The following is a 16,188-nucleotide window of genomic DNA, read 5'->3' as shown; positions in this document are numbered from 1 at the left end:
CAGGGATGAATTTTTGACTTTTTGAAATTATTGAAGAAAATGAGCCTTTAGCTTGGGCATTGTGGATTTGGGGAACGTGACATTCAATTAGCAAGGAAGGGGGACTTTGATATTTGGGAGGAACACCAAGAATGTGCAGATTGGTGTTCGACATTTGAAGGTATTTCCACGCCTCCAAAACATAGTAGCTGAGGGAGGGTCTTTGGCAATTAGCCCATATAATTTAGATTCTGCATATACTGGATTTGATGTTGTTAAATTACCACTTAACCTAAAAGCTTGAGCTATTAGGTTGCGGGCCAACAATGTATATCAAGCTTTAACACTCTCCCGCATGTGCAATCCGACAGCACGTGGAGAGATACACACACGGTAGATAACACCCATTATAGGGAATATTATTATTTTTTAAAACACCACATGATAAACACGGGCAATGAGACTATAACCTAGGACCTCCTGGTAACTAGCTCTGATACCATGTTAGAGTACTACTTTACCAAAAAGCTTAAGCCATTAGGTTGTGAGCCAACAATGTGTATCAAGCTTTAACAGATGTCAATTTTGATAGTCTCTCTGAGAATCTTATTTGTCCTATTTGTTAAGACACCTCAAGTGGTTTCTAAGCCTGGGAAGGGCATTCTTTCCATTTCAAGCAGTGAGCCTGAAAATATAGCTTTGCGCCAAAGGGATTAGCGAATGGGGGAGAAGGTATTATCATTTGTCTTTTAGGGGGGTGAGATATATAATTAAGATCCTCAAGTCCTATTGGAGGCAATGGGAATTAAATTGGTGAATCTTTTGGCAAAGGTGGTTAGAGTATCTTTGCTACCTAAGACTTGTATGAGATAAAGAAAGGGTTCAAAAGAGTTGAATAATTGGAATCTTCCTTTAATATTATTTTTTATTGGGGGGTGGGTCAGGGGATAAGATAGTTAAATTATAAGGTTAGTTGGTTGGAATATTAGAGAATAGCAGTTTGAGAGATTTTAGGAAGTGGGGTTTTGTTTGGGATTGGTGTCTGGATACTCTCTTGATATTTTGTTTTACAAAAAAAAACTAAGCTGGAATGAGTAGATAGGGCAATTTTTTGGGAGAGTAAAAAATTGGGAGATCAGGCTTGGGAGAGTAAAAAATTAGGCTATCTCATGGTGGGCATCGGGAATTTTGATTGTGTGGATGCTCAAGTGGTAGCTATGGTGGATTGCATTAGGGGCTTCTTTTCTTTGTCAGTGCTGTTTGAAGTGGGGGAGAGAGGGCAGTGGTGGTTTTGTTCAGTTTATGATCCTTCTAGACCTACCTTTAGGCCCCAATTTTGGGAGTAGTTGGGTGAAGTGTGTAGGTTATGTTATCCTAGGTGGGTAGTTAAAGGAGATTTTAATGTAGTTAGGTTTCTAGCAGAAAAAGGTGGTGGGAGATATTCTTTGAGCAAGACTGTGAGACATTCCTTTGTAGAATGCTATCTTGGTGAGTTAGGGGGGGTGTTGGCTGGAGGTTGGTGGCTAGTTAGCTAGATCAATTCCTCTTTGCTGAGGTGTGGCCCATGGGAGATCCTTTTCTCATCCAAGAAGTTCTATTTGGATGGAGTCTAGAAATGTTAAGTGGGGCCTACTCCTTTTTGGTTTGAAAACATTTGGATCGATCATCATGGCTCTCATTTTTAGTTAAGGAGAGTTGGAGGAGTTGTGCTGTTTTAGGTTGAAAGGGGTTTTAGGTTATGCAAAAGTGTAATGGGATTAAAGAGGTGTTAGCGAAGTCGAATTTAGAAGTGTTTGGCGATATTAGAGCGAAAAAATTGAGTATAAGGCTAGCTATGCATTATGGTTCAGAATGTTGGGCAACTAAGATACAACATGTACAAATAGTAAAAGTTGTTGAAATGCTAATGTTAAGGTGGATGAGTGGTTTAACCTTAAAAATAAGGTGAGAAACAAGCATATATGTAATAATTTAGGCATAGCACCCATTGAAAACAAAAAAAGGGAGGGGCGGCTTAGATGTTTGGGCATTTGAAATATTGGCCTAGTAGAGCACCTGTGAGGAGGAGTGAGTTAGTTATTGTTTATGACATGAAAAGGAGGCCTAAAATAACTTGGAATGAGGTAGTGAGGAAGGATTTAATAGCCCTTAATCTGATACAGGAAGACATTGTAAATTGGGTAAATTGGTAGAAAAGGATTCATGTAGCCAACTCCACCTAGTGGGACTTAAGACTTCTTGTTGCTGCTGTTGTTGTATATTGAGTGAGTTGAGTGTTTTGGATAGAAAGCAGGTATAAGAGGGGCCTTTGTTGAAGCTAAGTGAGTTTGTTTCCAGAATGAGTTAGTAGTTTTAGGCAAGAAACTAAGTTTTTTTTTTTTTTGGATGCGCAAGGATTCATGGGCTTACACGCTAGACTAATCCTATGCCTACGCCAGCCGTGCTCTCAGCCAACACATAGGAGGTAAATTGCGGATGTGCGCTGCAGGCGGCAGGGTTTGAACCACAGACTTCACCTTTATCCAAGGCCGTCTGGTGAACCTCCTTACCACTTGAGCTTATGCCCGGGGGCAAGAAACTATGTTTTGATGGGCGAGGGAGGGTGATTCTAACTCAAAATTCTGTAATAAGGTGGCTAATAAGAAAATGTGACGTAATTATATAATAGAAATGGTGTTGAGAAATGGGGAGGTAGTGTGTGATGTTTGGATTATAGCAGAAGAGGTTACCATTTTATTTTTTTATTTTTTTAATGACTTTATTAGTGAAGAAGATTTAGATAGCTCAACAATTGAGGGGTTGGAGTGGAGTCCTATTTTAGGGAGGCACATGTCTTGGTTGGAGAGGCCTTTTGAGGTGAAGGAGGTTGGTCAGTGGTGTTTAGTTTATAGAGGGACTAGGGTTCGGCACTAGATGGATTTAATGTTGCTTTTTTGTTTTTTTTTGAGGAATGTTGGGTTGTGGAAGGGAGTACTTAATGTGAGTGTTTTATGAGTATAATGGAAATGGAAATGTGCAGAAGAGTTGTTAGTCTATCTTTATCATCTTAGTGTGTGTGGAAAAGTAGGTTGATTATGGTGTCACAGTTTGGACCTTTTAGTTTATTATCTAACATGCATAAGATCACTGCTTAGGTTCTTGCTAATAGGCTGAGCCATTCGTAGTGACACCATATCTCTTGCTCAAAGTGCTTTTGTTAGGGGGAGGCAGATTGTGGATGTTATTTACTTGCTAATGAGGTGGTATAGGATGTTTGTCACAGAATGAAGAAGGGCATTGTGTTCAAATTAGACTTTGAGAAGGCTTATAATAGGCTGAGTTGGGAGTTCTTGGACAAGGGGCTTAGGAGGAAAGGGTTTAGAGATGGGTGGAGAAGTTGGAAAAGGGGGTCCTTATCTAATGATTAATTTTCATTGATAATCAATGGACAACTTAAGTTGTTAGGGTCATCTAGGGGGTTCTAGGTTAAGGCAAGGGGATCCTCTATCCCTGTTTTTACTTGTCCATGTGGGATGCATTGAGTAGGATGACAGATAGGGCTGTGGATATGGGAGTGGTGAGGGGTTGTCAACATTGAATTTTGTCTGGGTTAGTTGTAGTCTCTGTGGTTTTGACTAGGGCTGCAAACGAGCGGAGCCTAAGCATGTTCAAGCTCAGCTCGGAATATAAATAAGAAGGCTCCGGCTCGGGCTTGGCTGGGCTGAGTTGCAACACATGCATAATATTAAATTAATTTAAATCATGTATTGGAGGACTCCTCCATGTGGGGCTGGGAGCATGTACAGCTCAATCATGGAACGGGAAAATGTGTGGGAGAATCTTGCATTTATAGGCAAAGGAGAGACTCAAATGTTGAGAGGGTTTCCGATGTGGGACAACTGGACAAGTATGGGATGGAGGCTTGTTCACACATTTACAAAGGGAGGCAAAGAGTCTCACATAGAGAATTCTTAAGAGGCTGAGCCTCCCTATCTCTATAAGGTGTCACTCCTTCCCCCCCCCACTCCCCCTCCCCTACTGCCACTCCACTCATTTGTAATTGAAACTGTAATAAGTAATTAATTATTTATATTTCTACGAATTGTAAATTAGTAGTGTAAGCATTTAAGCATAAAAATGGAATTATTGATGAGACAGTACTTAAAATTTATCAATGTAATATAAACATATTATTGTTGATTTGTGAATGAAGAAATGACTAAATTAATAATTTAAATAAATTAGTAACCAAAAAATTAATGGGCTTGAAATTGAAATCGAGCCGCTCACTAGTTGAGCTTCACTGTGCTCACACTCAGCTTGTTTACAAACCGAGCCTAAATATTGTGCTTGGGACTCACTTATTTAGATAATAAACGAGCCCGAACGAGCCCTTACCAAGCCAAGCTTCCTAGCCGGTCGTAATCGGCTTGGTTAGTTTGCAGTCTCACTAGGAAGATCGGCTTGGTGAACCTGTTGTGTAGTAGATCAAGACTATATGCTCATTGGACCTAGGTGTAGCTTAGAGACCAAGAAATCGATACTAATTAGGTGATTTGACCACACCAAGGCAAATAAGAGGTTAGTGGCCACTTGGTTGAATTCATTGACGCATTATCTCGTTTTGCTCTCTCTTGGTCATCATCTAACTTGATGCGTCAGATCCGTCTCTAGTCTGCATGTTGCAACAATGGGTATTAGTTACAACAGAAAGGGTTTAAAGAAGGGTTTTGTTATTTAGAGTCCGTGAGATCTTTTTTTTCCTAGTTTTTTTTTTCTTTCTCTTTTGAGGATTTCTTGCCTTCTACTAAGTTCTATCTTCTTTCTTATTACATTTTATTTTCTTTTTATAAGAAAAGGAATTGTGGGATGTGGTTTGAGTGTCCTGTATCTGCATTGGGCGATGTTAGGCTCAGTTATTCAAGAGTTTTGTAAATGAGTTGTTGTACTTGAGTTGGCACCCCCTGGTGCCCTTTAGTATTTTTTTCTTTTATTTATTGAAAATAATTTCTGAGAGGTAATGCATTTAGCAGGTCTGTTGCTATTTTGATGCTTTTCTCGCAATGTCTACTCTAATGTAACATTCATGGCTTGATTCCAATATTAGTGCTATTTACATGATATTTTAATTTTGTGTAAGTTACAAATTTTTTTCAGCTGGCTTTTTGCGTAATGGTGTTATTAAGAGCATCTTTCTACAGGCTGTGGTGATTGATGAGGTGGACTCATTTCTCTTTCGGCCTCATCTGGGATTACGAGCTAAATACCATGCTGTATGTCCAATTTCTTGTATTGTTAACTTGAATTTGTTAAAGTTTGTGCCTCCCTCTTTATCCTCTGGGTTTGTGGTGATGCTTTTTGCAGCTCCCTCTTTTGCTTCGTTTGCTCCTCATGTTATTTGGAGCTTATGCTGTAGCTCCTGTTGTGGTGAATAAGATCTTGATGTAGTAGCTATCCATAGGAAAATAAAGTGCTTCACTCATGTGGAAAGCTTTCTTGACCATGTTTCCTTGCTGAAACAATACCAACCTTCTCATATGAATTGAATTTGAAGGATATTATGCCATATGTATGCACTGAACATAGATTTTCAGCCAGAAATGCTGGAGTTTCGTGGGGCCTTCAAAATTGTTTACACAAATTTGTATAAAGTTGGACTGGTTACTTGTTTGCCAATTGAATTTGTTACCATCATGATTCCTCAGTTAGTCTGAACTTGGACATCATATTATGGTTGCATCTGTCAACAATATATTATGGCAATACTGTTATTGCACTTTTTAACAATATATTTTATAGAAAGTGATGAACAGTTATAAAAATATACCTAGCAATTCAGCACACTCCTTAATTACAGACCAAATAGCTCAATATGGCCATCATCCAAATTGTGTTGCTCATCTATATTGTGTAGACACTATACATACAATTATGTGTAGAGATGGGATACACCCCATTTTGTTGCTCTTCTGCATGTGCATTTCTTTCACCTTTTTTTTTTTCTATAATTTTTATTTTAAAATTTTTTTTTGTGTGGGGGGTGGGGAATGATTTGAATGAGGTGGGAAATTGCGGGAGATTGACTACACCTCATTGTGTAGCCTAAACCAAACCCTGGACCTGATTGTCCTACACAAATCTGCCGTTATAGGAGGATCTACCGTACTTTTAGAGGTTAGAAACAATTCTAGAAGTCACTGAAAAAACACTGGAGTTGCTGGAAACTCCCTAGATAGGATTGACTTCTTCAAAATCTCAATAACCATTCCATATTTTGCAAAACCAACACCATACCCATTCACAGAACTGTCTGATCTATAGGTGGGTGTAAGTTTGTCGCCAATGCCAAGCAGGTCTATCTCCACATGCCAGTGCATTAGAGCTGTTTTGGCCAATATTGCCTCTGTTTTCTTCCACATGCCGGTGTGTTAAATCCTTCTATAGACCAATAATATCAAGTCGTTGGTCATGTTTTTCGGTCAAATATTCAATTTTTTCCGATGGTTCACTCGTGGCAATTCGTTGGTTGCTTTTTAACACTATTAAGGTGATTGGTTGGTCCCTCGGGGCAGTTGCAGTGCTATGCCTGTTTGTTGGTGACTTGTTCGTGTTTGAGTTAGTGATTAGCTTTTTTTGTGGTTGTTTTTGGAAGTCCATCTTGTTTGTCGTTGGTTTTGTTTGGGAGTGCTCGGATGGAGTTGAATCCCAAAAATATGTTCCCTTCATTAATGCCACAGGAAACATTTAAAAAGTTGGGTGGAAAGAATTAAGTTGTCTTAAGGCTGTTAAGTGTTAACTGTTAAGATCTATTTGACAGGCCTAGATAAATTTGAACACTTTTCCCTATCCGGGTCCTCTGATGATAAAAGGAAAGAAACGTGGATTCAAGAGGATACACTTATTCCTCTTATGGAGCTTGATGGTGAAGGGGCCTGCTGCGGAATAGCCCTATGATCTGGCTGTAGTGCATATGGATAACAAAAAAAAATAAACGATCTTGCATACCCAGGTTCAACAAAAATTCGATCTTTCAAACCTGGATCACAATAAAAATTCAATTGTGCAAATCCAAATTACGTGATTAGGATCATACTTGCGAGATCTCTCTGGTTTGATCTCGAATCTGCAAGCACGAATAACTCCTGAATCTACAAGCACGAAGAGGAACTCCCGGATCTGCGAGATCGAAAAACTCTTGATGACAACTGGGGATCTTCTATTGTATTCCTTGAACATGCCTTGCTCCTCAGAGAGTGGGCTCGTCAGCGGCGGCTAGGGTTTGCTTCTTGCGAAGACGTCTGCCTCTGTGTGTGCGTTTTCGTCTAACCCTCACCGCTAAATAGAGCGTGTGTATATAGGCTACGGCAGGGACCTTTGGGCAAATATGACTAGGACTTCCAACGTAATTAAGAATTCCTAATCCAACCCGAATTAATCCTTAATTATGTTAATTACAATTCATACCACTAAAGAATTATAATTGCACTCCCTGTCATATTCGAAATTAAATTTCGAGCTCCTATTATTAAATGCTTATTTATCTCCCCACGTAAAGATTACTGATGCCCGTCAATTAAATTAAATTACTGGGAATTTAATTAATTGACATATTAATTCCTGGAGACCTTCCACTTAACTTATTTGATGTGTCAGATTCAAAATCCACCTGCAGGGTTTGACACAATCAAAACTTATAAGCTTCTTCAAGGGGGGTATCATCAATCCTGATACCGGGACGTGAATTCCATCAATAATTAATGTTTACCTTACACATAATGTCATTACCCAACTCATTGAGTTTACTGACCTATAAAGATTCTCACTCTTCTATGAATCAAAGTAATAAACACTACATGCACGTGTCCAATAATTATATCAGGATTAAGAGCATAAGTTCTCATAATAATCATGAGGTATTAATTGTTTTATATAGTCAGTATAAAAACAATTACCCCTAGACGGTCCTATTCAATACACACAAAGTGTACTAGCACAAGGAGTTGGAACTATACCATTCCCCATAGTCAAGACAGACCTATTAAAACCTTGTGCCTATAGTTCTACCAATGGTGTGTCCAATTCCATTTAAGACTGTGAACAATGAACTTATATTTTATAAGAACTGATGATCTAATCTTCTGTGTGTAAGTCGTACTCTACACACTAGATCACCTACTATATAGAATAAAAGACACACATTCATAATCATTAAATAGATAATGTCAGGCAAACATTGCTCACAAAGATTCTCAGTATAAATCTCTAACAATCTCCCACTTATACTCAAAGCCATGCTGCCATACATCTCACTCCCATTCCCTCTACATGACTATCAAAAGTATTAGCTGGTTAGGTCTTTGTAAATGGGTCTGCCAGGTTGCTTGTTGATGCAATCTTGGTCACCATCACATCACCTCTCTGCACGATATCTCGTATCAGGTGTTACTTACGCTTAATGTGTTTTGCCCTCTTGTGAGTCTTGGGTTCCTTTGAGTTAACAACCGCCCCGCTATTATCATAGTAAAATTTAATAGGTGATTGTACCGAAGGCACCACTCCTAGATCCAATGGAAAGTTCCTAAGCCAAACGGCCTCCTTGGCTGCCTCAGAGGCCGCCACATATTCGACCTCCATAGTGGAATTAGCAACACATGATTGTTTGATACTCCTCCAACTAATGGCTCCACCTCCTAGGGTAAACACATTTCCCGAGGTTGATTTTTTGGAATCCTTATCTGACTGTAAATCTGAGTTTGTGTACCCAATGGGTTCTAGACTATCTGCTTGATAAACCAAAATATGATCCCTAGTCCTTTTCAGGTACTTGATTATATGTTTTACCGCAGTTTAGTGTTCCCGCCTTGAGTTAGACTGATATCTGCTTACCATGCCTACGGCAAAACAGATGTCAAGTCTAGTGCAAAGCATAGCATACATGAGGCTTCCTACTACTGATGCATAAGGAACTGCCTTCATGTTCTCTACTTCAATTGGTGTTTTAGGACACTGATTCTTGGATGGAGAGATTCCATGTCTGAAAGGGAGTAACCCTTTCTTGGAATCCTACATGCTAAAATAGGCAAGAATCATATTGATATAAGTAACTTTTGATAAGCCCAACATCCTTTGCTTGCAATCTCGCAAAAGCTTCATCCCAAGGATGTGACTGGCTTCTCCCAAGTCCTTCATATCGAACTATCTGGATAACCATACCTTAACCGAAGATGATAGCCCCACATCGTTTCCGATGAGTGAGATATCATCCACATGTATCACCAAGAATACCACCACGTTTCCATCATGCTTTTTGTATCACATGACTCATCAGGGCATTGATCAAAACCATAAGATTTAATGGCTTGATTAAAATGGATGTTCCAAGACCTAGACACCTGCTTAAGTCCATAAATGGACTTCTTAAGTTTGCACAACATGTGCTGTTGGCCTACTGCTGCAAAACCATCTGGTTGCACCATATAGATGCACACATCAAGACTTCCATTAAGGAAAACTGTCTTGACATCCATTTGTCAAATTTCATAATCGAAATGAGTTGTAATGGATAATAGAATCCGGATAGACTTTAGCATGGCTATCGTCGAGAAAGATTCCTCATAGTCGATTCCCTTTTTCTGAGTAAACCCTTTCGCTACAAGCCTAGCCTTGAAGGTTTCTACCCTCCCGTCTGCTCCTCTCTTCTTCTTAAAGATCCACTTGCATCTGATGAGTTTTATCCCTTCGGGTGGCTCTACAAGATCCCATACTTGATTAGAGTGTATGGACTCCATCTTTGATTTTATAGTCTTCAGCCAAAGTTCTGCATCTTTATCTTGAAGTGCTTCACAATAGTTGTCGGATTCGGTATCCAGTTCATCAGGGATCCTGTCATAAGACTCCTAAGAACATATATTGATCAGGCTGGTGTACAACCCTCCCACTACGACAAGGCACATTTTGTTGTGTTGATCCTGATCCTTGTGCACCATCATTCTGCCGTGGTTGTACAACCGGCATATTGATTGTAGCTACACGTGATCGGTCAGACTTAGCTCGAGTTACAACATGCCTCCCATTACGACGAGGCAATGGGATGTCAATAATTGTGTCTTGTGATGGTTCTTCTTGTACTATTTGTATAGCTGGTATATCTCCTCTCAACTCTTCTAGAACAATCCTACTTTTGGGTTTGTGGTTCATTACATAGTCCTCTTCTAAGAATCGAGTATTGGTGTTAACAATGACCTTCTGATCCTTAGGACAATAAAATAAGCCATCTTTCGTTCCTCTAGGGTAGCGAACAAATAAATAGACATCTGTTCTTGATTCCAACTTATCTGCTTTCCCTTTTAGCACGTGTGCTGGACTACTCCGTATCCGAACATGTCACAGACTAGGTTTGTGCCCAGTCCACAATTCTTTGGGTGTAGTAGGTACTGACTTAGATGAGACCAAGTTCAGAATATAAGCTGCTGTTTCTAGTGCGTGCCCCCAAAAAGAATTAGGCAAATCTGAATAACTCATCATAGATCTGACCATGTCCATAAGAGTCCTATTCCTTCTTTCTGCTACACCATTCTGTTGTGGCATACCAGGTGCAGACAATTGAGATTCAATTCCCTCATCTGATAAGTAATCCACAGAGTCTCCTAAGAGGTACTCGCCACCACGATCAGATCGTAGTGTCTTGATACATTTACCATGACGCTTCTCCATTTCTGCCTTAAATACCTTGAATTTTTATTCAGACTTACGGCACGCCAAATAAATATACCCATACCTTGAGTAATCATCAATGAAAGTAACGAAATACTCAAAGCCACCTCTAACCTGGATATTCATGGGACCACACAAATTAGAATGAACCAGTTCTAATGTCTATTTTGCTCTATAGCCTTTGGCTGAAAAGGGTCGCTTGGTCATCTTTCCTTCTAAGCAGGATTCATAGACTGGTAGTGCCTCCACTTCTAATGAACCTAATGGCCCATTCTGAACCAACTTTTGAAATCCGTCTCAGATTAATATGATCTAGGCGTAAGTGCCAAAGATAAGTTTGGTTCAATTTAGAAGGTTTCTTTCTCTTACATGGTTGTTTATCAATGTTATTCAATTCATTTAGTTGCACTGTAGGAGAAACATGATTAATAATATAAATACCATCCACCAATGTACCAGAACATATAAAACGTTTATTTAACTTAATAACAACTGAGTCATTAAAATAAATGGAATATCCATTATCCACCAACTTGGAAACTGAAATCAAATTCCTTCTAATAGAAGGTACATAAAGAGAGTTTTTCAATATTAAAATCCTATCTCTACCAAAAGAAATGCGAATATCTCCTACTGCAACTACTGACACTCTCTTGCCATCTCCCAAAAATACGTAAATCTCCCCTTCACTTAACTGGCAGGTTTGCTGGAACCCTTGTAAAGAATTGCAAATATGATTAGTGGCTCCCGTATCTACACACCAGCTACTGGTAGATATCACCGCTAAACATGTTTCAACTACTAGTGAATGAGATATAGGTCTTGGGTGGTCCAGGGCCTTCTCAACCCCAAACATTTCTTTGAGGTTCTACATTATATCATAGGCAGAAGACATAGATTGATGCTGATGTTTGTAGAACATTCAACATAGTTGCCAAAATGTAACACTGCGCCATCTCATCAGCCTTAATCCTTTTTCGGTAAGCCTGGGTTTCCTCATCGGTTGCCCCTTCACCGGGTTTCCGTGGACATACCTCTACGAGCATATACTTGTACTCCTCTGCAGTCAGTACAATGTCCAAGTTCCTTTTCCAGTCAATATAATTAGGTCCAACCATTTTGTTTTCTTTGAGAATAATAGCCAGGGGATTGAAAGCCATTTTAATCATGAGAATCACACATTATAACAAAATATGATGAACAAGAATAAACTTTTAATTCAATTAAAAGAATATGGTTCCCTCTATCAATATTTTTCTTTTAAAGAATCAGTCAGCTACCTAACACACCGTGAGTAATATGCCTTGATGGGAGGTCGTCTATTACTCAACATTTGTGTAGACATGTGAGGACCTATTAATTTTACTATCTAGGCAAGTGACTATGCCAAGCAAAATTAAACTGCTGACTTTGCGTTGGTCCTATAAACAATAGCAGTGCCTTATATGGTGAGAATACTATTATTCATAGCTAAGTGTATACCATCACATAACACTAGACCTATTGTCCCGTAGTGAATCCCCCATATGAAGAGGTGACCCAATACTAACGATTACTAGAGTTTATACTTGGTAAGTTTGTAATTAATTCCATTCGATGGGGAGGAAGATACTAATATCATCTCATAAAATTAATTACATCACCTATAAACTAGTGATGGAGACCATGGGATTTATATGTAATAAATTCCCTCACCCACTTAGTTATTTAATTCATGAGGGATGCAAATTTGCACGTGTTTAATATTTCAATAAATTTAATATTCCAATATTGGTAACTAAAATACTTGCAACAAATAAAATTCCAAATTCCCTTAAATTATTTTAATTTTTTTTTATAACTTGGGAATTAATTTTATTCTCTAGTTGCACATGCATAAACCAATATTGAAATATTAAATCTTACATGCTAATGACATAACATAAGAACAAAAAACACGCTAAGCAAGCACATATAAACACGAAATATGATATAATAAAAATCCTGGCTATTATGGTCTAGCAGCTCGCATCATAAAACCGTGATTCCTTGCTTGCCATTATAGAGTGCCAGCGGTTGAAGGGGGTCCGACCTGTAGAATGTGGCTACAAGTCTATTTATAAACCTTCCAATTAAATTCAAATTCAAATTCAATTTAAAATTCAAATTCAAATTCAACCGCAACACTGTTCTAGGGGTTTTCTTCTTTTCCTCCATTACTATGCTCCGCCAGCGACCATCTGATCACTATTCTGCAACTAGGGTTTCACCTAGTTTTTGCCACTGCTATGCGCCACAACTGTGCCTACATCTCGAATGAACCTGCGACAGATTACAGAATCCTATGCCTCCATAACTGGAGTTCACATGCTACGAGTGCCTCCTTCTCGAATGAGGCTGCATCAGATTACAAAATCCTATGCCTCCATAATCCGGAGTTCACATGCTACGAATTTTTAAACAACCGCAATCATAAACCATACATTCGTGTGATCATAATAACTGGGCAGATTGCTGCAAAACAAAAGTTAGCGCAACCACACGTTCTACCCTACGCATGCACTGGTTCGAAAATTGAAGAACATGGTATTATTATTCATATACAGTATCAACCGAGGCTCTGATACCAATTGAAGGCCCTGCTGTGGAATAGCCCTAAGATTTGGCTATAGTGCACACGGATAACACAAAAAAAAAAACGATCTTGCATACCCGAGTTAAACAAAAATTCGATCTTTTAAACTCGGATCACAATAAAAATTCGATCTTGCAAATCCTAATTATGTGATTAGGATCATACCTGCGAGATCTCTCTATTTTGATCTCGAATCTGCAAGCACGAAGAGGAACTCTCGGATCTGCAAGATCGAAGAACTCTTGATGACGACCAGTGATCTTTTATTGTATTCCTCAAACACGCCTTGCTCCTCGGAGAATGGACTTGTCAGCGGTGGCTAGGGTTTGCTTCTCATGAAGACGTATGCCTCAGTGTGTGCGTTTTCGTCTAACCCTCGCTGCTAAATGGAGCGCGTGTATATATGTTACAGCAGGGACCTTTGGGCAAATATGACTAGACCTTCCAACGTAATTAAGAATTCCTAATCCGACCCAGGTTAATCCTTAATTACGTTAATTACAATTCATACTACTAAAGAATTATAATTGCGCTCTCTGTCATATTCGAAATTAAATTTCGAGCTCATATTATTAAATGCTTATTTATCTCCCCATGTAAAGATACAGATACCCATCAATTAAATTAAATTACTGACAATTTAATTAATTGTCATATTAATTCCCTGAGACCTTCCACTTAACTTATTTGATGTGTCGGATTCAAAATCCACCTACAGAGTTTGACACAATCAAAACTTATAAGCTTCCTCAAGGGGGGTATCATCAATCCCGATATTGGGACGTGGATTCCATCAATAATTAATGTTCACCATACACATAATGTCATTACCCAATTCACTGAGTTTATTGATCCATAAAGAATCTCACTCTTCTATGAATCAAAGTAATAAACACTACATGCACGTGTCCAATAATCATATCAGGATTAAGAGCATAAACACTCATAATAATCATGAGATATTAATCGTTTTATATAGTCAGTATAAAAACAATTACCCAAGACGGTCCTATTCAATACACACAAAGTGTATTAGCACAAGGAGTTGGAACTATATCATTTCCCATAGTCAAGACAAACCTATTAAAATTTTGTGCCTACAGTCCTACAAATGGTGTGTCCAATTCCATTTAAGACTATGAACAATAAACTTATATTCTATAAGAACTGATGATCTAATTTTCTATGTGTAAGCCGTACTCTACACACCAGATCACCTACTATATAGAATAAAAAACACACATGCATAATCATTAAATAGAATGTTAGGCAAACACTGCTCACAAAGATTCTTATTAAAATGGAATAACTGAAGTTATTAGTAAACAACAAAACTGATTACATAAAGCATGTCTTTCAGTATAAATCTCTAACAGATGGAACCTCAGATTGCACCGATGTGCATGCATCTGGATGGATGAGGGTATTTGTGATTATGCCAAGCTCTTGTATCCTAGTAATATTACACATTTACAATCTATACCTGGAGTACTTTCAATTACAACAGGGAGATAAGGAGTGTCTTGAAAGATGAAGTATTTATGAGGAGCTTAGCATTGTGCAATCCATATCTTCTTCTCTCTATAGATCCATTTGGAAGGTCAAAGTCCCCTTTACAATTAAGGCTTTTATCTGTTGGTTGCGCTTGATAGAACTAATACTAATAATTTGTTACTTTTCCAAAAAGTTGAAAATAGATTGCTGGTCTGGTGGGAAGTTTAAAGTCTCTCGGTGTATGTCGCTAAAATGCGCCAATTCTTGAATGTCCCCTATTTGCAATTGCAAGATTGAGCAATTCTGTTGGAATAAATCTGTGGGAATTCAGATATTGCAAATCTCCTGATATGAAGCTGCGAATAGTGCAAGAGAGGCAAGCTTTTGAAGGCAAAAAAGCTGAAAAGGATCAAGTTCTTGGGAAATCAATCGAGGATATGAGCAATTTTGTCGGAATCAATCTGCGGGAGATAAAGAAATCACAAGAAAGTAAATATTTGGAGGATAAAGGTAAATCAAGTGTTTTTGTGGACTAGCTTATTTGAAAAATCATGGGTTAATGGGATGCAATATTATAAACCTATCAACTCTAATGGGAGAATTAGAGTCTGTCCTCCGGAAGAAATCTTTTAAATTGGAACAGAAAAATGGATTAAGCATTAATTGGCAGATTCATTGGAAAATACCTGCTTATTCCTATGTCAAGAATATTATTGAGAAAATATGGAAAAAGGTAGGTGCGATTGATATATATTCACTTGCAAGTGGTGCTTTTCCGTTCAAATTCAAGAATGCCTCTGATAAGGAATGGATTCTTGATAATGGCCCATGGTTTGTCGGTAATACACCAATGTTCTTGAATGATTGGTCTTCAATGGCAGAAAAGGGGAAATTAGCCAAAGATAAATTGCCTGTATGGGTAAATTTCTACAATATCATATCAATATATTGGACCCTTCCTGGATTGAGCTATGTAGCTAGTTCTGTTTCTTGATTCATTCACGAAGCAAATGTGCAATCTAAGTTGTGCAAGAATATGCATTGAGGTTAAAGTTGATGAGTCTTTTACCTGATTCTGTTGAACTGTTGACAGCAGAGGGTGACATTGAGACTATCGATATTGAATATGGTTGGAAGCCTGAAACATGTACCAAGTGTTCTGCATTTGGTCACAATGAGATTCAATGCAAAAACAAAGAATGGATCAAGAAAGGTAAGGCCAAACATAATGTTCCTCTGTCCAATTCTTCTGTTGCACTTATGGATGAAATGAGGATAGTTCGAAGGATGAACAAGTAGTAGTTGTTGAGGATAACCTGAAGAATTGCAAAGATGATTTTAAAGGTTGGCATAAAAATGATAAATCTCCTGAAGTAGTAGATACAGTTGTTCCAATGGATAAAAATGAA

The 16,188-nt window shown here is 38.4% G+C and overlaps 1 protein-coding gene across 1 annotated transcript in view; it reads left to right on the top strand.

Annotated features, from left to right (window-relative positions):
• The window catches only part of LOC131167117 (protein SLOW WALKER 2), a 61,890-nt gene that overhangs the window by 29,625 nt on the left and 16,077 nt on the right, over positions 1–16,188 (top strand). The window contains exon 7 of the mRNA XM_058125936.1: positions 5,160–5,231. Coding sequence (XP_057981919.1) covers positions 5,160–5,231 — 72 coding nt within the window. The remainder of the gene's footprint in view (positions 1–5,159; positions 5,232–16,188) is intronic.

The sequence above is a fragment of the Malania oleifera genome, chromosome 10 (assembly GCF_029873635.1).
Source record: "Malania oleifera isolate guangnan ecotype guangnan chromosome 10, ASM2987363v1, whole genome shotgun sequence".
Classification (NCBI taxonomy): Eukaryota; Viridiplantae; Streptophyta; class Magnoliopsida; order Santalales; family Ximeniaceae; genus Malania; species Malania oleifera.
This window is presented reverse-complemented; position numbering and strand designations above follow the sequence as displayed.